At 42.4% G+C, this 21,545-nt stretch overlaps 1 protein-coding gene across 2 annotated transcripts in view; it reads right to left on the bottom strand.

The window, feature by feature from the left end:
- slc15a2 (solute carrier family 15 member 2) overlaps nucleotides 1-2,931 on the bottom strand; it is a 359,727-nt gene extending 356,796 nt beyond the window's left edge. For both annotated transcript variants that reach the window (XM_073047618.1, XM_073047617.1), the window contains exons 1-2: nucleotides 2,674-2,931; nucleotides 2,463-2,509 (exon numbers count right to left, since the gene is read on the bottom strand). In XM_073047618.1, coding sequence (XP_072903719.1) covers nucleotides 2,463-2,509; nucleotides 2,674-2,692 — 66 coding nt within the window. In that variant the 5' untranslated portion in view covers nucleotides 2,693-2,931. The remainder of the gene's footprint in view (nucleotides 1-2,462; nucleotides 2,510-2,673) is intronic.
- Nucleotides 2,932-21,545: the final 18,614 nt, after the last annotated feature.

Here is a 21,545-nt window from a genome sequence, read left to right on the forward strand (position 1 = left end):
ATCTAGGCCTCATATGGAGCCAGTGATCATTAATGGAGAATGTGTGGAGCAGGTTAAGACCTACAAGTATCTGGGAGTACAGTTAGACGAGAAGCTAGACTGGACTGCCAACACAGATGCCTTGTGCAGGAAGGCACAGAGTCGACTGTACTTCCTTAGAAGGTTGGCGTCATTCAATGTCTGTAGTGAGATGCTGAAGATGTTCTATAGGTCAGTTGTGGAGAGCGCCCTCTTCTTTGTGGTGGCGTGTTGGGGAGGAAGCATTAAGAAGAGGGACGCCTCATGTCTTAATAAGCTGGTAAGGAAGGCGGGCTCTGTCGTGGGCAAAGTACTGGAGAGTTTAACATCGGTAGCTGAGCGAAGGGCGCTGAGTAGGCTACGGTCAATTATGGATAACTCTGAACATCCTCTACATAGCACCATCCAGAGACAGAGAAGCAGTTTCAGCGACAGATTACTATCGATGCAATGCTCCTCAGACAGGATGAAGAGGTCAATACTCCCCAATGCCATTAGGCTTTACAATTCAACCGCCAGGACTTAAGAACTTTTTAAAAGCTATTATTAATGCTTTTTGAGATAGTGATTTAGATGCATATCATATTTTTTTACTGAGTTAAGTATTGTATGTAATTAGTTTTGCTACAACAAGTGTATGGGACATTGGAAAAAAGTTGAATTTCCCCATGGGGATGAATAAAGTATCTATCTATCTATCTATCATTACCTCTCGGCTCCTAAATTCCACGATTGATGAAGGCCAATACACCACATGCCTTCTTAACCACAAAGTCAACCTGCACAGCTGCTTTGAGTGTCCTATGGACTTGGACCCCAAGGTCCCTCTGATCCTCCACACTGCCAAGAGTCTTACCATTAATACGATATTCTGCCATCATACTTGATCTACCAAAATGAACCACTTCACACTTATCTGGGTTGAATTCCATCTGCTACTTCTCAGCCCAGTTTTGCATCCTATCAATGTTCCGCTATAACCTCTGACAGCCCTCCACACTATCCACAACACCTCCAACCTTTGTGTCATCAGTAAACTTTCTAACCCATCCCTCCACTTCCTCATCCAGGTCATTTATAAAAATCACGAAGAGTAAGGGTCCCAGAACAGGTCCCTGAGGCACTCCACTGGTGACTGACCTCTATGCAGAATATGACTCGTCTACAACCACTCTTTGCCTTCTGTGGGCAAGCCAGTTCTGGATCCACAAAGCAATGTTCCCTTGGATCCCATGCCTCCTTACTTTCTCAATAAGCCCTGTATGGGGTACCTTATCAAATGCCTTGCTGAAATCTATATACACTACATCTACTGCTCTTCCTTCATCAATGTGTTTAGTCACATCCTCAAAAAATTCAATCAGGCTCGTAAGCTACGACCTACCCTTGACAAAGCCATGCTGACTACTCCTAATCATATTATACCTCCCCAAATGTTCATTAATCCTGCCTCTCAGGATCTTCTCCATCGAATTACCAACCACTGAGGTAAGACTCAATGGTCTATAATTTCCTGGGCTATCCCTACTCCCCTTCTTGAATAAAGGAAAAACATCCACAACCCTCCAATCCTCTGGAACCTCTCCCGTCCCCAGTGATGATGCAAAGATCGCCACAGGCTCAGCAATCTGCTCCCTCCCCTCCCACAGTAGCCTGGGGTACATTTCGTCTGGTCCCGGCAACTTATCCAACTTGATGCTTTCCAAAAGCTCCAGCACATCCTCCTCCTTAATATCTACATGCTCAAGCTTTTCAGTCTGCTGCAAGTCATCACTACAATCACTAAGATCTTTTTCCATAGTGAATGCTGATGTAAAGTATTCATTAAGTACCTCCGCTATTTCCTCCAGTTCCATACACACTTCCCCACTGTCACATTTGATAGGTCCTATTCTTTCACTTCTTATCTTCTTGCTCTTCACATGTAGAATGCCATGTGGTTTTCCTTAATTCTGCCCACCAATGCCTTCTCATGGCCCCTTCTGGTTCTCCTAATTTCCTTCTTAAGCTCCTTCCTGGTAGTCTTATAGGCCACTGACCACTCTACACTTCAATGGACATATTTTATTCTTGTTCTAATTGTGATTTTTTTTCTCTTTTGTAAAATTGTGTATCATTTATGTTCATGGGGTTCTTTTAATGTTGCCTACCGGACACGATGTACCTGGGAAGTTTTTCATTGCACTCGTGCACAAATATACTTATATATGACATAAACTCGACTTTTCGATTTTCACCCGGACAGACACAAATCACAAATGTTCACGCTCACACATTAATGCACAAAACACACACACAGTTGGGCGGAAGAACCAGTTTTCGTGCCATAAGACTATATATTCCAAAGGGAATAACACTGCCCACAACTCCTTTAATTCCTTCTTTTCCCAGAGCTTTCCTTACTCGTTAACATACTGTCGTTTTTAAACACTGCGAATACTAACCGGAACTGCCTTCTCGGGAGAGTTGGAATCACTTTGAGTCTCGTCATCTGCGAAAGAGAAAAAATTTATATCGATAACAACCTGATTATTCGATTCAGTTTAAAGGTATTAATTGCGTAACATATCAAATGTAAAAACTATACCACAGAATTACAAAGAAACAAAGCTCATCTTGGAAAAGCAAAGTAAATTATTGACAGGTTCAGCTTACCTCTTTTTTCCTTTACCATTTTGCAACAGAGTTTGGAAAAGTTTACAAAGAGAAGTTGCAGACTCTTCTCTCTCCCCCCGTTTCAGAAATGCGTCTGTCCTGAGATCACGTAATGTTTCACTTCTCTATTCACAGTCGACGGAAGGAGGGTGGGCATTAAGCGTGGACGAGTCTTTGGATGTTTGAATTTTATGATTGTACACACACAGACTTGATCACTGACTGCGCGCCTGTATGTGAGTGAGAGAGCGAGAGAGAGTGTGGTGAACTACTTATAGACAGAGACCGAGAAAGCGAGGGGGGAGGGGAGAGAGGGAGGAAGGGAGGGGTGGGGGAAGAGAGAGACTGACTTGTAGCAAAGCCGTGTGTGTGTTTTCAATTCTGTATCTGAACTACCCGCAAATTGGCATCCTGTAACACTGATCCCGTTCATGAAGTAATTTTCTCTAAGAGTCTCTTATATTATCTCTACCTGTGCTGGTGCTTATCAGGCACTTACCAATGTCTGTGTAAACCCCCGTTATAATCATCTTAAAAGTGTGTCCTCTGGCATTAGCTATTGCATTTCTGTGGGGGGGAGCCCTGTGCTGTTCACTGGATCTATGCCCCTTATTTTAAGCACCTCTATCAAGTCACCTCTCACTAGCTTTACACCCAAGGTACAGGACATAGGAAACTAGTTGACAGTCAGAAGGGTGAAAGGGATTAAACAGCCAGCACAGAGTGAACCCTTCTCAACAACAGGTGAACACTTTGGATACTTGGGGAGGATGACCTAGCAGAGGGAAGTCACAGCGGTCAGTTCTCTGGCACAGAGTCTGGATCTGTGACTCAGAAGGGAAGAGGGGAGAAGAGGCACGCTGTGGAGTTAGGGGATCTGTTAGTTAAGGGAACCAGAAGGAGGTTCTGCAGACAAGGATGAGATTCCTGGATGGTATGTTGCCTCCCTGGTGCCAGGGTCCTGAACATCTCAGATCGAGTCTTCAGCATTCTTTAGGGGGAGGGGGAGCAGCCAGAGGTCATGGGCCATATAGGTAGGAAGAGGGACAATGTTCTGCAAAGTGAGTCAGAAAGTTAGGTGTTAAGTTAAAGGGCAGGACTTCCAGGGTTGTTATCTCTGGATTTCTACCTTTACCCCATGCTGGTAAGGTCAGAAATAGGAAGATCATACATGCCTAAGGAGCTAGCGTAGGAGGGATGGCTTCAGATTTCTGGACCATTGGGCTTTCTTCCACAGAGGATGGGAACCGATGCACAAGAGACGGTTTTCACCTAAACTTGTGGTGTCACTAATATCCTAGCAGGAATGTTTGGGAATGCATTGAGTTGTGTATACTTCAATGCAAGAAGTATTGTAGGAAAAGCAGATGAGTTCAGGGCATGGATCAACATGTGGAATTATGATATTTTAGCCATTAGTGAAGCTTTACTGCAGGAGGGGCAGGACTGGCAGCTCAATATTCCAGGTTTCCATTGTTTTAGACATGATACAGTGAGAGGGATTAAAGGGGAGGGGTGGCGTTACTAGTCAGGGAAAATGGCATGGCAGTGCTCAGTCAGGACAGACTGGACAACTCATCTAGCGAGGCATATGCGGAACTGAGGGACAAGAAACGTATGGCCACATTAATGGGCACATTATAGACCACCCAACAATCTGCAGTATTCATAGGAACTAACTTGTAGAGATAGATAGATAGATAGATAGATACTTTATTCATCCCCATGGGGAAATTCAACTTTTTTTTTTCCAATGTCCCATACACTTGTTGTAGCAAAACTAATTACATACAATACTTAGCTCAGTGAAAAATATGATATGCATCTAAATCACTATCTCAAAAAGCATTAATAATAGCTTTTAAAAAGTTCTTAAGTCCTGGCGGTAGAATTGTAAAGCCTAATGGCATTGGGGAGTATTGACCTCTTCATCCTGTCTGAGGAGCATTGCATCGATAGTAACCTGTCGCTGAAACTGCTTCTCTGTCTCTGGATGGTGCTATGTAGAGGATGTTCAGAGTTATCCATAATTGACCGTAGCCTACTCAGCGCCCTTCGCTCAGCTACCGATGTTAAACTCTCCAGTACTTTGCCCACGACAGAGCCCGCCTTCCTTACCAGCTTATTAAGACGTGAGGCGTCCCTCTTCTTAATGCTTCCTCCCCAACACGCCACCACAAAGAAGAGGGCGCTCTCCACAACTGACCTATAGAACATCTTCAGCATCTCACTACAGACATTGAATGACGCCAACCTTCTTAGGAAGTACAGTCGATTCTGTACAGATCGCAACTGTAACAAACACAAGGTTGTGATAGTAGGTGATTTTAACTTTTCATATATTGCCTGGGATTCCTATGCTATAAAAGGGCAGGATGAGAAAGCGATCGTCAAGTGTGCTTAGGAAAGTTTCTGTAATCAGTACATAGATTTTCCAACTAGAGAGTGTGTGATACTGGATCTTCTATTAGGGAATGAAATAGGGAAATGACAGAAGTTCGTGTAGGGGACACTTTGTTCTAATGATCATAATGCCACCAAGGTAATTGTGGAAAAGGATAGGTCTGGTCCTAGGGTTGATACTCTAAATCGGAGAAAGGCCAATTTTGATGGTATCAGAAAGGATCTGGCAAGTGTGGATTGGGGCAGGATGCTTTTCTGGCAAAAGTGTTCTTGGTAAGTGGGAGGCTAAAAGAGAAATTTTGGAGGGCAGTACAGATCACTTCCAGTACTGGAGTAACTCAGGGCATGTGATTGGTCAGGGCATGAAGGGATATGGAGAGAAGGCAGGAGATTGGGACTGAGAGGAAAATCGGATCAGCCATGATGAAATGGTATAGCAGATGCACTGAGCCAAATAGCTTAATTCTGCTCCTACATATTATGGTCCTATGGAAGGAAGTTATCCTGAGGTCCACCTCTGCTCATTCCTCTTCACTCATACTTTTTAGATCTGCGCAAAATGTCCAGTGCATTAAATTGCAGCAAGATTAACTGAGGGTAGGGGGAGGCAGGGGGCAGACAAAGCTCCTGGAATTTGTGATGTCTGAAACTGCAAGGTGTTGATGTTCAGGCCTTGGTCAAAGTTTAAGCTCAAAGTAATTTTATTAGCAAAGTATGCACATTACCATATACTGTTCTGAGGTTTATTTTCTTGCTGGTATTCACAGGAAAAATGTAAAACAATGGAATTTTCCAAAAATAGATAAACAAAGACTGACAAATAACTGAAGTGCAAAAGGAGACAAAATGAGCAAATAAAAAAACACTGAGAACATAAATTGTAAAGAATCCTTGAAAGTGAGTAAGTAGATTGTAGAATTAGTTCAGAGTAATGGTAAGTGAAGTTATCCACACTGGTTCGGGTGCCTGAACTTGGTGGTGTGGGATCAAAAGTTTCTGTACATCCTGCACGATGGTAGTGGATCTCACTGAATATTTTATGTCCAGAAGACATAGGAGCAGAATGAGGCCATTTGGCCCATCTAACCTGCTCTGCCATTCAATCCCCTCTTTCCCTCTGCCATCCAATTCCTAAATGAATATTGAACACATGAGCACTACCTCACTTATATTATTTCTGTTTTTGCACTGTTTTTAATTTAACTATTTTATATATATATATACTTACTGTAATGGTTTTACTTATTTTTCCTATATCCTCATATATTACATTATAATAACAAGCAACAACAATTGATAGATCTAATATAGAAGTGAACTGTGACAGTGTCAACAGCATTGGAGACAACCCGGGCTACACAGAGCATAAACAAACAAACCAACAGCACACAACATGAATCACGCACCAATCCCGCAATCAGCGTCAAATGCGTGCTTTTCAACTGAAAACACAACACTAACCCACAATGTCCATTGCTATTTGCATTACATAGACAGACAATGGTAAAAGATACACCGTTACTAAAGTCAAATAAGGCAAACAACAGATGCAAGGCTTCACCAGTTGGACAAATCATACTCTGACCATGCAATACCTCAATTAAATTGGCTACTGAATTTAGAACAAAAATTAACTGAATCACTGCTTGGAAGCCGAAGCAAAACCAGTAGGCTTAATAGCAGTAAATGTAATATTTTAGGATTTGCAGGAAACAAAAGTACTATGGGGCATCCACCACAAAAATAATAATTGTAATCAGCATTAGTCTAGGCCCAAATTTTAAAGAAATCAACTGCACTCACCATGGATGTTTTCAGAGAAGCTCAATCTGTCTGTTGTTGTGATTGGTGGTAAAAGCATCAATGATTTTCTGGATGTCAAGTGCCTTGGTCCTCCGGCTGTTTATGGCCAACACTGCCAAGTTACTGTTCCAAGCATTGCCGCTGCTATTCCTTAGGTAGTTTTTGAGGGGACTGAGGAAAGAGAAACTCCGTTCACATGAGATAGATGTCACAGGCAGAGTCAGTGATATGCAGATTAGTTTGTATAAATCTATAAATGCATCGCGGCAGGGTCTCATTAGAGCTGGAAATTCCACAGTATCATTCACTGTCTGTCCTTGCTTTTGTTTTGTTTCCAGCAGACGCTGAACCTGATGTAGCTCTGCAGCCAGTTTCACTTCAGTCACTCCACAGTATTGGGCCATTGGCCAAAGACAATTCTTGTCTAGGAAGAGCTTGTATTTGGGACTCAATGCTAAGACTCCAGTCAGAACACCCCCAGAGCCAATTGAGAACCGTCTTTTCATTTCTGTCAGAAGTCTGTCCCCTCTCCCGCAGAGTCACATCTGCCAGAACTGCTTGCGGCTGGACAATCTGGAAGACCGTGTGAGGAATCTGGAGCAGCAGCTGGATGACCTTCGACTCATAAGGGAGAATGAGGCAGTCCTAGATGAGAGCTACAGGGAGGTAGTCACACCTAGGCTGCCAGAAGCAGGTCGTTGGGTGACAGTCAGAGCGAAGGAGAGTAGACAGGTAGTGCAGAGCACCCCTGTAGCCATTCCCCTGAATAATAAGCTTACCGTCCTGGATGCCGTTGGTGAGGACGACTGATCAGGTGTGAGCCACGGTGGCAGGGCCTCTGGCACTGAGTCTGACCCTGTGGTGCAGAAGGATGGGACGGAGAAGAGGAGAGCTGTCGTCATTGGAGACTCTATAGTCAGGGGAGCAGACAGGAGATTTTGTGGACGTGAGAAGGAAACCCGCATGGTTTGTTGCCTCCCGGGTGCCAGGGCCGGGATGTCTCTGACCGGGTGCATGACATCCTGGTACGAGAGGGAAAACAACCAGAAGTTGTGATACATGTTGGGACCAACAACATAGGCAGGAAGAGGGATGAGGTCCTGAAGTGTGAGTTTCGGGAACTAGGCAGAAGGCTGAAGAACAGGACCTCAAGGGTGGCGTTCTCAGGATTGCTGCCAGTACCACGTGATAGTGATGGTAAGAATTGGATGAGATGGCAGTTGAATGCGTGACTGAGAAGTAGTTACAGGGGGCAGGGTTTTAGATTTTTGGACCATTGGGATCTCTTCTGGGGAAGGTGGGACCTGTGCAGATTGGATGGGTTGCACCTGAACTCGAGGGGGAGCAATATCCTTGCTGGTAGGTTTGCTAGCATGGTTCCGGAGGGTTTAAACTAATTTGCAAGGGGGATGGGACCCGAAGCGATAGAGCAGTGAAAGAAGTGCATGGAGTAAAGCCAGATCTAACATATAGAGAGGCTTTGAGGAAAGAGCAGTGGAATAAAGATCTAGGACTCTAGATCTAGGAGATCTAGGCCTCATATGGAGCCAGTGATCATTAATGGAGAATGTGTGGAGCAGGTTAAGACCTACAAGTATCTGGGAGTACAGTTAGACGAGAAGCTAGACTGGACTGCCAACACAGATGCCTTGTGCAGGAAGGCACAGAGTCGACTGTACTTCCTTAGAAGGTTGGCGTCATTCAATGTCTGTAGTGAGATGCTGAAGATGTTCTATAGGTCAGTTGTGGAGAGCGCCCTCTTCTTTGTGGTGGCGTGTTGGGGAGGAAGCATTAAGAAGAGGGACGCCTCACGTCTTAATAAGCTGGTAAGGAAGGCTGGCTCTGTCGTGGGCAAAGTACTGGAGAGTTTAACATCGGTAGCTGAGCGAAGGGCGCTGAGTAGGCTACGGTCAATTATGGAAAACTCTGAACATCCTCTACATAGCACCATCCAGAGACAGAGAAGCAGTTTCAGCAACAGGTTACTATCGATGCAATGCTCCTCAGACAGGATGAAGAGGTCAATACTCCCCAATGCCATTAGGCTTTACAATTCTACTGCCAGGACTTAAGAACTTTTTAAAAGCTATTATTAATGCTTTTTGAGATAGTGATTTAGATGCATATCATATTCTTTACTGAGTTAAGTATTGTATGTAATTAGTTTTGCTACAACAAGTGTATGGGACATTGGAAAAAAGTTGAATTTCCCCATGGGGATGAATAAAGTATCTATCTATCTATCTAAAGAGTATAAAGGTGTCAGAAACGAGCCACGCTCCCGAATAATGGCTTCAAGACAAATTCAAGGAAACAAAGTTTATTAACAGTTCTGCAGAGCTGGGCCCCCTCAGAGAAGGGAACCCTGAACCTTACAGGGCAGCAGGTTTTATCCTTCTTCCTTACCACCCCCCTCCCTGACTCGGGAGGTACACAGTGTTTTCCCATTCCATATTTGGAGTTGTTTTTTTACACGTTTCTGTAAAACAATAGTCCATATCTCAGGACTTCAATGATTCCACAAACAGTTAATCTTGTCAGGGCTTCTGCATTCATAATTAAATCACATTTGTTTACAGACTTTAACCCAGACATAATTAAATCACATTTGTCCCCGGACATAATTAAATCACCTTTGTCCTCTGACTTTAACCCAGACATAATTAAATCACATTTGTCCCCAGACATAATTAAATCACATTTGTCCTTTGACTTTAACCCAGACCTCTTTCAGAAACGCACATCATAATTTTGAATCTTACAAAAGGTAGTAAGATAGAAGGGCTAAAGTGTGTGTACTTCAATGCAAGAAGCATCAGGAACAAAGGTGATGAACTGAGAGCTTGGATACATACATGGAATTATGATGTAGTGGCCATTACGGAGACTTGGCTGGCACCAGGGCAGGAATGGATTCTCAATATTCCTGGATTTCAATGCTTTAAAAGGGATAGAGAGGGGGGAAAGTGGAGGAGGGGTGGCATTACTGGTCAGGGATACTATTACAGCTGCAGAAAGGGTGGGTAATGTAGCAGGATCCTCTTTTGAGTCAGTATGGGTGGAAGTCAGGAACAGGAAGGGAGCAGTTGCTCTACAGGGGGTATTCTATAGGCCCCCTGGTAACAGCAGAGATACCGAGGAGCAGATTGGGAGGCAGATTTTGGAAAGATGCAAAAATAACAGGGTTGTTATCATGGGTGACTTTAACTTCCCTAACATTGATTGGCACTTGATTAGTTCCAAGGGTTTAGATGGGGCAGAGTTTGTTAAGTGTGTCCAGGATGGATTCCTGTCACAGTATGTTGACAGGCCGACTAGGGGGAATGCCATACTAGATCTAGTATTAGGTAACGAACTGGGTCAGGTCACAGATCTGTCAGTGGGTGAGCATCTGGGGGACAGTGATCACCGCTCCCTGACCTTTAGCATTATCATGGAAAAGGATAGAATCAGAGAGGACAGGAAAAATTTTAATTGGGGAAGGGCAAATTATGAGGCTATAAGGCTAGAACTTGCGGGTGTGAATTGGGATGATGTTTTTGCAGGGAAGTATACTATGGACATGTGGTCGATGTTTAAGGATCTCTTGCAGGATGTTAGGGATAAATTTATCCTGGTGAGGAAGATAAAGAATGGTAGGGTGAAGGAACCATGGGTGACAAGTGAAGTGGAAAATCTATTCAGGTGGAAGAAGGCAGCATAGATGAGGTTTAGGAAGCAAGGATCAGATGGGTCTATTGAGGAATATAGGGTAGCAAGAAAGGAGCTTAAGAAGGGGCTGAGAAGAGTAAGAAGGGGACATGAGAAGGCCTTGGCAAGTAGGGTAAAGGAAAACCCCAAGACATTGTTCAATTATGTGAAGAACAAAAGGATGACAGGAGTGAAGGTAGGACCGATTAGAGATAAAAGTGGGAAGATGTGCCTGGAGGCTGTGAAAGTGAGCGAGGTCCTCAATGAATACTTCTCTTTGGTATTCACCACTGAGAGGGAACTTGATGACGGTGAGGACAATATGAGTGAGGTTGATGTTCTGGAGCATGTTGATATTAAGGGAGAAGAGGTGTTGGAATTGTTAAAATACATTAGGATGGATAAGTCCCTGGGGCCTGACGGAATATTCCCCAGGCTGCTCCACGAGGCAAGGGAAGAGATTGCTGAACCTCTGCCTAGGATCTTTATGTCCTCGTTGTCCACGGGAATGGTACCAGAGGATTGGATGGAGGTGAATGTTGTCCCCGTGTTCAAAAAAGGTAGTAGGGATAGTCCAGGTAATTATAGACCAGTGAGCCTTACATCTGTGGTGGGAAAAGCTGTTGGAAAAGATTCTTAGAGATAGGATCTATGGGCATTTAGAGAATCGTGTTCTGATCAGGGACAGTCAGCATAGCTTTGTGAAGGGCAGATCGTGCCTAACAAGCCTGATAGAGTTCTTTGAGGAGGTGACCAGGCATATAGATGAGAGTAGTGCAGTGGATGTGATCTACATGGATTTTAGTAAGGCATTTAACAAGGTTCCACACGGTAGGCTTATTCAGAAAGTCAGAAGGCATGGGATCCAGGGAAGTTTGGCCAGGTGGATTCAGAATTGGCTTGCCTGCAGAAGGCAGAGGGTCGTGTTGGAGGGAGTACATTCAGATTGGAGGGTTGTGACTAGTGGTGTCCCACAAGGATCTGTTCTGGGACCTCTACTTTTTGTGATTTTTATTAATGACCTGGATGTGGGGGTAGAACGAGGAACAAGGTTCTAGAAGCAGAAAATAAAGATGAGGAACCGTTAGAGCGGTTAAGAGGTCCAGAGTTGGACATGGATGATCTGTCTGGTGTGGCAGACCTGTTTGACGAAGTTGAAAATTCTAAAGGTGTTCCCGACAATGAAATGAGGGCAGTCCTAGATGAAAAGGGTGCCCTTGCCTTGAAGAAGTCTGCTGGGTTGGCAGATGAGGTTGTTTCAGCCCGTGGGGTTGAGTTTACTCCGGAAGGGAGTTGCCCAGAGAGTAACTGGGAGGATCAGGGGAATTTAGAATTTGAAAAAGGTACGGGTATTGAAAGCCTGGAAGAGGTCAATGTCCCGTTTGAGTGTGTCCAAGATGGGGATGCACGTGGTCCTGAACCTAGTCACGGAGCTCAGAAAAAGTCTGAGGTATTTGATTCAGCTGAACAAGACGGCCGTCCTTTTGGGTCAGATAGACTTGGTTCAGTGGAAAAGGGGTTAACCCTGGTAATCGTGGGAAGTGAGAGTTCCCCGATGTTTGTGCTCGAAGGGGTGGTGAAACTTAATGCGGAGCTCAAAAATGGGGAGATAAATATTATTAGTGAAGGAAACGGGAAATCTTCTGTTCCCAAATCGAATGAAGAAATTTTAAACCCTGCAGATCGCTTACAGATTAAGCCGGGAGATGCTGGGGCCCCCCACCCTATTGTTATTCCAGAATGGGGTGTGAAGAGGCAGAATTTGAAATGCTGCTTGAACAAAGAGTTCAAATTAAAAACCAATAGCCTGAAGGGTCCTGACGAGAGGGCTAGCCACCTGTGTAAAATTAAAGAATTGGGTGGAAATAGTCTAAGTTTGGGACACGGTGTTGATAAAATAACCCCTATGAACGAGGCGGGCGGGAGTTTACCTCGCCAAACTACCCGAGTTCCTCCCGTAGGAACTCACCGGAAAAAAGACGACGGTTAATGAAGGGCGCCATTTTTAAATAGCCCAGCCGGTTGTACGGGATTTCAGTAAAGCAGGTGAATAATAAAGACAAACCCCTTGGAAGCCTGCCTGTTAAGTTGAAAGCAACATAACGATTGGTATTTGCATGACCTGTGGTAGTATACACGTAAGCTTAAGATCACAACTCGTTAGTTTTGTTTGCTGAAAAAAAATAGGTGGTTATTAAGTTGAAGTCTGATGCTATAAGACTTTAGTAAGGTCAAAGATGTTAAGCTAGTAAAGGAAGTGATACTGTAATCGTTAACTGTTTAGATGCTGAATTAAATGTATAACTGTATTGCTCTGTAGTGAAAGGAAAAGCTTTTGTATTGTGTTAGATTCTAAAATACTGTAAGACTCTGTACTGCTTTGTTTTTAACCGCTGGTAAAAAAACATTTTTAAGAGGGGAGGTGTTATGCCCGCAGCCCCCTCCTTTGTGAGAATCGCAAGAGTGCTAGTGGGTTGGGTCAGTGGACCCAGGAAATGGGAGAGATGTGCCTGATGCCTTGTTCCCCGGTGATGCAAAATAACACGACATTGGCCATTGTCTCTTGGAGACACATTTGTGGATTGGGGACTAGGCTACGTGCAAGCCCTCGGGCAAAGTGGGCTGGTTGAGAGTGCGATTGCATCACCCCCAACCTGATTGACATCTACTACCCTGCGAGTCAAGATAAAAGAGGGGCTGTAGAGACGGCCCCTCAGACGCACCAGAAGACACGCTAGCGATCCCGTAATAGTGGGCAGCCATTTGAAGGAAGCCACGTGCGTTCGGTTCCCTTGCCTGGGAGCTGGTGGCGGGTACCACAGAAATGATTTTCTTGAACTAACAACGGGGAACCAACACCCCCGACTCAACGGATTGGCCTCATCAAAAGACCCGGGCAAGTTTCTTTTCTCACAAATCTCTCTCTCTCCAACAAGTGAAAACCCAGCGGTCCCCAAAGGCTGAAGCCTGCAGGAACTGAGTGACTTTTATATTTCCATTGGACAATATATTATCCCCTAGACAAACGATAGAGCTATTTCTTATTGACGATTATTACTATACCCATGCTTTTAGATTGAGTATTGACGACGTATATTATCTGAATGTTTGTATTAATCTTATTTTTGTGCCCCTTTATAAATAAAGACTTTTAAAAATAGTACCATCAGACTTCAACGGACCTCTCTATCTTTGCTGGTAAGTGACCCAGTTACGGGGTACGTAACAACCCAAATATGTAAATTGTTTTCTTACAATTTTAAAAGGAAGGTTGATATCGGTTGGTATCAGATTATTTAAAGGAAACAATTCACTCTTATGTAAATTTGATTTATATCCTGAGAACTGACTAAAATTAGTCAGTAAAAGAAACATACAGGCTAAAGAAGTTGTAACATTAGTTACAAAAAGCAATAGATCATCAGCATAAAGTGAGACTTTATGAATAGTACCTTTCCTTAAGATACCAGTGATATCTTTAGACTCTCAAAAGGCAATTGCTAAAGGTTCTAATATTAAGTCAAAAAGCAAAGGACTCTGGACATCCTTGTCTGGTTCCATGTTGGAGTTTAATTGGTTTAGAAATCTAAAATTAGTAAGGACCCGAGCAAAGGGAGATAAGTAAAGTAATTTAATCCAATGAATAAAATTGGGCCCAAAATTAAATTTTTCTAAGGTCTTAAATAAGTAATTCCATTCAACTCAATCAAAAGCCTTCTCCGCATCCAGAGAAATCACACATTCCGATATTTCCTTGGATGGAGCATGCATAACATTTAACAGTTGCTGTATACTAAAATGGGAATATCGATTTTTAATAAATCCTGTCTGATCATCAGATATTATAGAAGGTATAATATTTTCGAGTCTACAGGCCAAAATTTTAGATAGGATCTTAGCATCAACATTGAATAAAGAGATTGGTCTATATGAAGAGCATTCAGTGGGATTTTTATTTTTAAGAATAAGTGAAATGGAAGTTTCATAAAAAGACTGTGGCAACCTACCCACCTTGAAGGAATCAGTAAGGGTAGAACATAAATAAGGTATAAGTAATGAAGAAAAGGCCTTATAAAATTCTCCAGAGAATCGGTCAGGTCCTGGAGATCTCCCAGAATACGATAAACATATAGCCTAAGTGATTTCCTCCTGAGAAATAGGTTGATCCAACTGCTTTTGATTATCAACCAAAAGTCCAGGAATATTTAATTGGTCTAAAAAATTGTTCATTGCAGTATTATCTTTAACAGAATCAGATCTATACAATTTAGAATAAAATTCTCTAAAAGTGTCATTTATTTCAAAATGGTCAGTTGTCATATCACCATTGGTTTTGCAAATTTCTTTAATTTGCCATTTAGCTATAGAGGCCTTCAATTAATTAGCCAATAGTTTGCCAGTTTTTTTCTCCATGTATATAGAATTGGGTTCTATCTTTTAAAAGTTGGCTTTCAATTGGATACATTATAAGAAGATCATATTTAGTTTTAATTTCAATACGTCTTTTGTATAGTTCAGGGTCTGGTGCCAAAGCATATTCCTGTTCTAATTGTTTTAATTGATTAACTAAATCAGTTGTCTCTTTATTAGCTTTTTTCTTAATATATGCAGTATAGGAGATAATTTGTCCTCTAATATATGCCTTAAAAGCGTCCCAAATGATAAGACTAGAAGCCTCTTCCAACACATTTTCTTCAAAAAAATAAGAGTAATTTGATTCTCCAGAAATTTTAGAAAGTCCTTATCAGATAACAAAGTTAAATTAAAATGCCAGGATCTGTTCATATGAGTGAAGCCAGGAAGATTTAAAGATAGAAATACATGAGAATGGTCAGATACAGCTATTTCTTTATATTCAATGGATCAACTAATGGAATCTTTTGACCATCAATAAAAAAATAATCAATTCTGGTATAGGAATGATGGACATGAGAGAAAAATGAATACTCCCTTTCTGTTGGGTGAAAAAAAATGCCAGACATCAACAATATCACACTTTGTTAGAAAGGATTGAATAAATAAAGCTGATTTATTAGGTGTGGCTGATTTAAGAGAAGAACGATCTAATACTGGGTCTAGACAACAATTAAAATCTCCTCCCATCACTAAAGAATAAAAACTCAAATCTGGCAGGAATGAAAAGAAATGCTCAAAAAATCCAGAGTCATCCACATTGGGAGCGTACACATTAGCAAATACAATTAATTTATTATCTAGTTTCCCTGACACTATGACAAATCGCCCATTAGGGTCAGAGACAACTCTATGTTGAACAAAAGAAATTGTATTATCTATAAAAATCGAGACTCCTCGAGATTTTGCTCTGAATGAGGAATAAAATTGTAGATCCCTCCACCAATTAAAAAGGCATGCGTTTCTTGTAGAAAAATAATGGGGGTCCTTAACTTATTAATAAAAGCAAAAATCTTATTCCGTTTCACAGGAAGATTTAACCCTTTCACATTAAAACTAAGTAAATTAATATTTTGATCCATTATAAATTCTAATTAACAGAAGAGTTAAAAGATCTGACCATAAATTATTAGAACCAGAGAACGAACCATAAAATAAGGTACTCAAACAGAAATTTGGATGGTAGCCCAACCCAGCTTCCAGAGACCCCACCCCTCCCCCTCCCAAAGCCAAAAAGCTAGCCAAGGAACAGTCAGCATGCTAAATCCTAAAGACAACCCTCCAAAGAAATCATGCTGGCAAAACTCCAATCATCCAAAGTTATTATATTCCCACCAAGATAAAACAGAAAAAAAACTTAGATCAAAAATCCAAAAGATAAGAGAATTCATTTTAACAATTTCAATATATATATAGAAAAACCTCAAAAAAGAATATAGTAAAAAAAATCAAAGAAAATATCAAAAAAAACAAGTTATATAAATGGTCAAAACGTAGGTTTATTAAAACCTTATTCTATCCAACATTAAAAAGCTAATTGCTCTTGTAAGAGACATAACACAATTAAGCTTATGCTTTCAAGAACTTCTGTGCATGTTCAATCGATCCCAGCCATTTCTGCACATCATTTTTCAGAACAATTCTAAGACGTGTGGGGAAGCAAAGGTAGAGCTTAAACCCTTTATTATAAAGTAACGACATGACCTCTTTGTACTTAGCTCGTTCAGCTATAACCTCTGGTGTATAATCTTCCACGAATCTGATCATCTTCCCATTGTAATCGATCATTCCTACTCGATAGGTATGATGGATTAAAATCTCCTTAGTATGAAATTTGTGAAAACGTAAAATAACCGACCTAGGACACTCTACTGACTTTGTTTGGGGGCCAGTGACTGGTGGGCACAGTCCAACTGAGGCACAGACAGCAATAAATCAGGGAATAGCTGCTTCAGAAAACTTGCAAAGAACTCCATGGGGTGGGCACCTTCAATTGATTCTTCAAGACCCAGAATACGTAGATTGCTCCTTCTGCTTCTGCTTTCGCTTTCCAGGTTGGTAATCTTCTTTGTTAATTTTTCATTAGATAATGATAATTTTTTGCAGAGCTTACTCATGTTTTCTAAGTCTGCTTCCAGTATTGACAAAGTTTCTTTATTCTCCTTAATTCGCTTTTCATGTTCGATTAGTTTGTTGAATAGTGTCCAACTTAACATTAAGATGTTGAAATTCCTCAGAGAGTTCTGTTTTTTGCTTTTTAAGGAAATCTCCAATTGATTCCAAAGTGGTTGGAGAATCATCTTCTTTTTCTTTTGCAGAGGCTTTAGTCTTTCTCAAAGACATAATAGAGTAATATTAAGATTTATAATAAGGTTTCAAATAACTGGTAGGAAACAAAAAGATAGATAAGGTAGGAGCAAGTTCAAAAAGATGTTACCCCCCATCGGCTACCAGCAGGGCTCTTATATCAGTCTTAACCTACTTTAATCTATGGTTCCCACCTGCTTTAAGAAAACTGCAATCATCACGCTACCTATGGAAAATAAGGTAATGTACCTTAATGTCTACCACCTGGTGGCTCTGACATTCACCTTTATCAAGAGTTTCCAGCAGCTATTCAAGTCAATTACCAACTCCAGCCTCCCAGACAACCTTGACCCACTGTAATATGCCTACCACCTAAACAGTCTACAGCAAACATCATCTCCCTGGCCCTGCACTCATCTCTGAAATGGGTGAGGTGACAGTTCACCTGAGAACCTGTCGTGGCACTGCTGATGCGACCTCCAGTACGTAGGTGAGACTGTTCCCAGTGCAGATTGGGGAACAGTTTCATTGAATATCTTTGCTCTTGTCTGCAGCTTGCATACAGTGCTCCTTCAGTCAACATCTTCTGGATAGATCATGAAACCATAAATTTCACTCCTTTTATATTGTTTATGTTTTTTTTTATCTTGAATGTGATTTTCAGTTTGGAGATTGTTTGGGTGTTCTGTTGCTCTGCAGACCCTGAGAGGATTCTGGGAAGCAGAGACAGTGTGTACAAACCTCATGATGTGAAGACTGCAGGACAGGCCATGAGCCAATGTTTGACTCCATTTTGCCAACTAAAGCTTCCATTGTTCACCAATTTAGAGTGACATGGAGATTGAAACATCGAGGCAAATGCGGAAAGCAAGCACCTTGTCACTCTAACCTGGCGAACACTGGAAGGTTCACCGCTGGTGGGATAGCTCTGCTACCAGAGAGAGGAGACTGCCTTTTGATTGTTAGTGGGATTGCTCTGCTGTCGGAAAGGGGAAACTGCTTTTTGATCACTGGTGGGATTCGATCATATTCTGTGCCTTCCGAATTGCTTCCAGACATTCCAGCCATTGTTGTTCTGCCATCATCCCTGCCAGTGTTCTTTTCCAATCATTTCTGGCCTCCTCAGAATCAGGTTTATTATCACCAGCATGTGATGTGAAATTGGTTAACTTGGCAGCAGCAGTTCAATACAATACGTTATCTAGCAAAGAGAGAGAGAGAAAAAAATGAACAAGTAAATCAATTAAGTATATTGAATAGATTTTTAAAAAATGTGCAAAGACAGAAATATTGTGAGGCAGTGTCCAAAGCTTCAATGTCCATTTCGGAATCTGATGGCAGAGGGGAAGAAGCTGTTCCTGAATCGCTGAGTGTGAGCCTTCAGGCTTCTGTATCTCCTACCTGATGGTAACAGTGAGAAAAGGGCATGCCCTGGCTGCTGGAGGTCTTTAATAATGGACGCTACCTTTCTGAGATATCGCTCCCTAAAAATGTCCTGGGTACTTTGTAGGATAGTGCCCAAGATGGAGCTGACTAGATTTACAACCCTCTGCACCTTCTTTCGGTCCTGTGCTGTAGCCCCTCCATAACAGACAGTGATGCAGTTTGTCAGAATGCTCTCCACAGTACATCTATAGAAGTTTTTGAGTGTATTTGTTGACATACCAAATCTCTTCAAACTCCTAATAAGGTATAGCTGCTGTCTTGCCTTCTTTATGTCTACATCAATATGTTGGGACCAGGTTAGATCCTCAGAGATCTTGACACCCAGGAACTTGAAGTTGCTCACTCTCTCTACTTCTGATCCCTCTATGAAGATTGGTATGTGTTCCTTCGACTTATTGTTCCTGAAGTCCACAATCAGCTCTTTTGTCTTTATGACGTTGAGTGTCCGGAGCAGCATCTCCAACCCCATCACACTGAGCACGGGGGCCCCCCAGGGCTGTGTGCTCAGTCCACTGCTGTTCACTTTGCTGACCCACGACTGTGTTGCAACACGCAGCTTGAACCACATCTTCAAGTTCACTGATGACACAACCATGGTGGGTCTCATCAGCAAGAACAACAAGTCAGCTTACAGAGAGGAGGTGCAGCGGCTAACAGACTGGTGCAGAGCCAACAACCTGTCTCTTAATGTGAACAAAACAAAAGAGATGGTTGTTGACTTCAGGAGGACATGGAGCGACCACTCCCCACTGAACATCGACGGCTCCTCGGTAGAGATTGTTAAGAGCACCAAATTTCTTGGTGTTCACCTGACAGAAAATCTCACCTTGTCCCTCAACACCAGCTCCATAGCAAAGAAATCCCAGCAGCGTCTTTACTTTCTGCGAAAGCTGAGGAAAGTCCATCTCCCAACCCCCATCCTCATCACATTCTACAGAGGTTGTATTGAGAGCATCCTGAGCAACTGCATCACTACCTGGTTCAGAAATTGCACCATCTCGGATCGCTAGACCCGGCAGCGGATAGTGAGGTCAGCTGAGAAGATCATTGGGGTCTCTCTTCCCGCCATCACGGACATTTACACTACACGCTGCCTTTGCAAAGGAAACAGCATTATGAAGGACCCCATGCACCCCTCATACAATCTCTTTTCCCTCCTGTTGTCTGGGGAAAGGCTCCAAAGCATTCGGGCTCTCATGACCAGACTATGTAACAATTTCTTCCCCCAGGCTATTAGACTCCTCAATACCCAGTGCCTGGACTGACACCTTGCCCTATTGTCCTGTTTATTATTTATTGTAATGCCTGCATTGTTTTTGTGCACTTTACGCAGTCCTGTGTAGGTCTATAGTCCAGTGTAACTTTCTCTGTGTTGTCTTTTTATGTAGTTCAGTCTAGTTTTTGTACTGTGTCATGTAACACCATGGTCCTGAAAAATGTTGTCTCATTTTTACTATGTACTGTACCAGCAGTTATGGTCGAAATGACAATAAAAGTGACTTGACTTGTCTTGAGGTTGTTGCTGCGGCACCATTCCACTAGTTGGCATATCTCACTCCTGTACGTCCTCTCATCACCACCTGAGATTCTACCAACAATGATTGTATCGTCAGCAAATTTGTAGATGGTATTTGAGCTATGCCTAGCCACACAGTCATGTGTATACAGAGAGTAGAGCAGAGGGCTAAGCACACACCCCTGAAGAGCACCAGTGTTGATTGTCAGTGAAGAGGATATGTTATCACCAATCCGCACAGACTGTGGTCTTCTGGTTAGGATGTTGAGGATCCAATTACAGAGCGAGGTACAGAAGCCCAGGTTCTGCAACCTCTTAATCAGGATTGTGAGAATAATGGTATTAAATGCTGAGCTATAGTCGATGAACAACATCCTGACGTAGGTGTTTGGATTGTCTAGGTGGCCTAAAGCCATGTGGAGAGCCATGGAGATTGAATCTGCCGTTGACCTATTGTGACGTTAGGCAAATTGCAATGAGTCCAGGTCTTTGCTGAGGCAGGAATTCAGTCTAGTCATAACCAACCTCTGAAAGCATTTCATCACTGTCGATGTGAGTGCTACCGAGCGATAGTCGTTAAGGCAGCCCACATTATTCTTCATTGGCTCTGGTATAATTGTTCCCTTTTTGAAGCAAGTTGGAACTTCTGCCTCCAACAGTGAGAGGTTGAAATACTCTCACTAGTTAGTTGGCACAGGTTTTCAGAACCTTACCAGAACCCTTCTCTTCTCTTATGCTCCTGTAATTTCTTTTACTTCACTATAATACTGATACATCTAACCTTAGCTTCTTCATCTCAAATTTCTGAGTGGATTTGATCATATTATGATGACCTGTCCCTAAGGGTTCTTTTAACTTAAGCTCTCTAATCAATTCATTGCATAACACCCAATCCAGAATACCTAGTGGGCTCAACCGCAAGCTGCTCTACAGGATATCATTAGTAAACTTCATGATGCGATTGATGCTGAATTTAGCATTGCAGTCTCAAGTCAGCAGCAGAAAGAGCACGCAGCCTCGGAGTGGGGGGGGGGGGGGCACCAGTGCTCAGCCTGATGGAGCTTGAGCTGTTGCTGCCTACTCAGGCAGATTGGAGTCTTTCCATCAAGAAGTCCAAGATCTAGTAACAGAGAGGGGTGTTAAGTCCCAACAATGACCGTTTACCCACCAGCCTCTAAGGGATGATTGTGTTAAACATCAAGCTGAAGTAGATGAACAACATTCTGGTATATGAGGCAAGATTCTCCAGGTGAGACAAGATGGAGTGGAGTACCGAGGTGACGGCATCATCATT

Source organism: Hemitrygon akajei, chromosome 5 (genome assembly GCF_048418815.1).
Source record: "Hemitrygon akajei chromosome 5, sHemAka1.3, whole genome shotgun sequence".
Lineage (NCBI taxonomy): Eukaryota > Metazoa > Chordata > Chondrichthyes > Myliobatiformes > Dasyatidae > Hemitrygon > Hemitrygon akajei.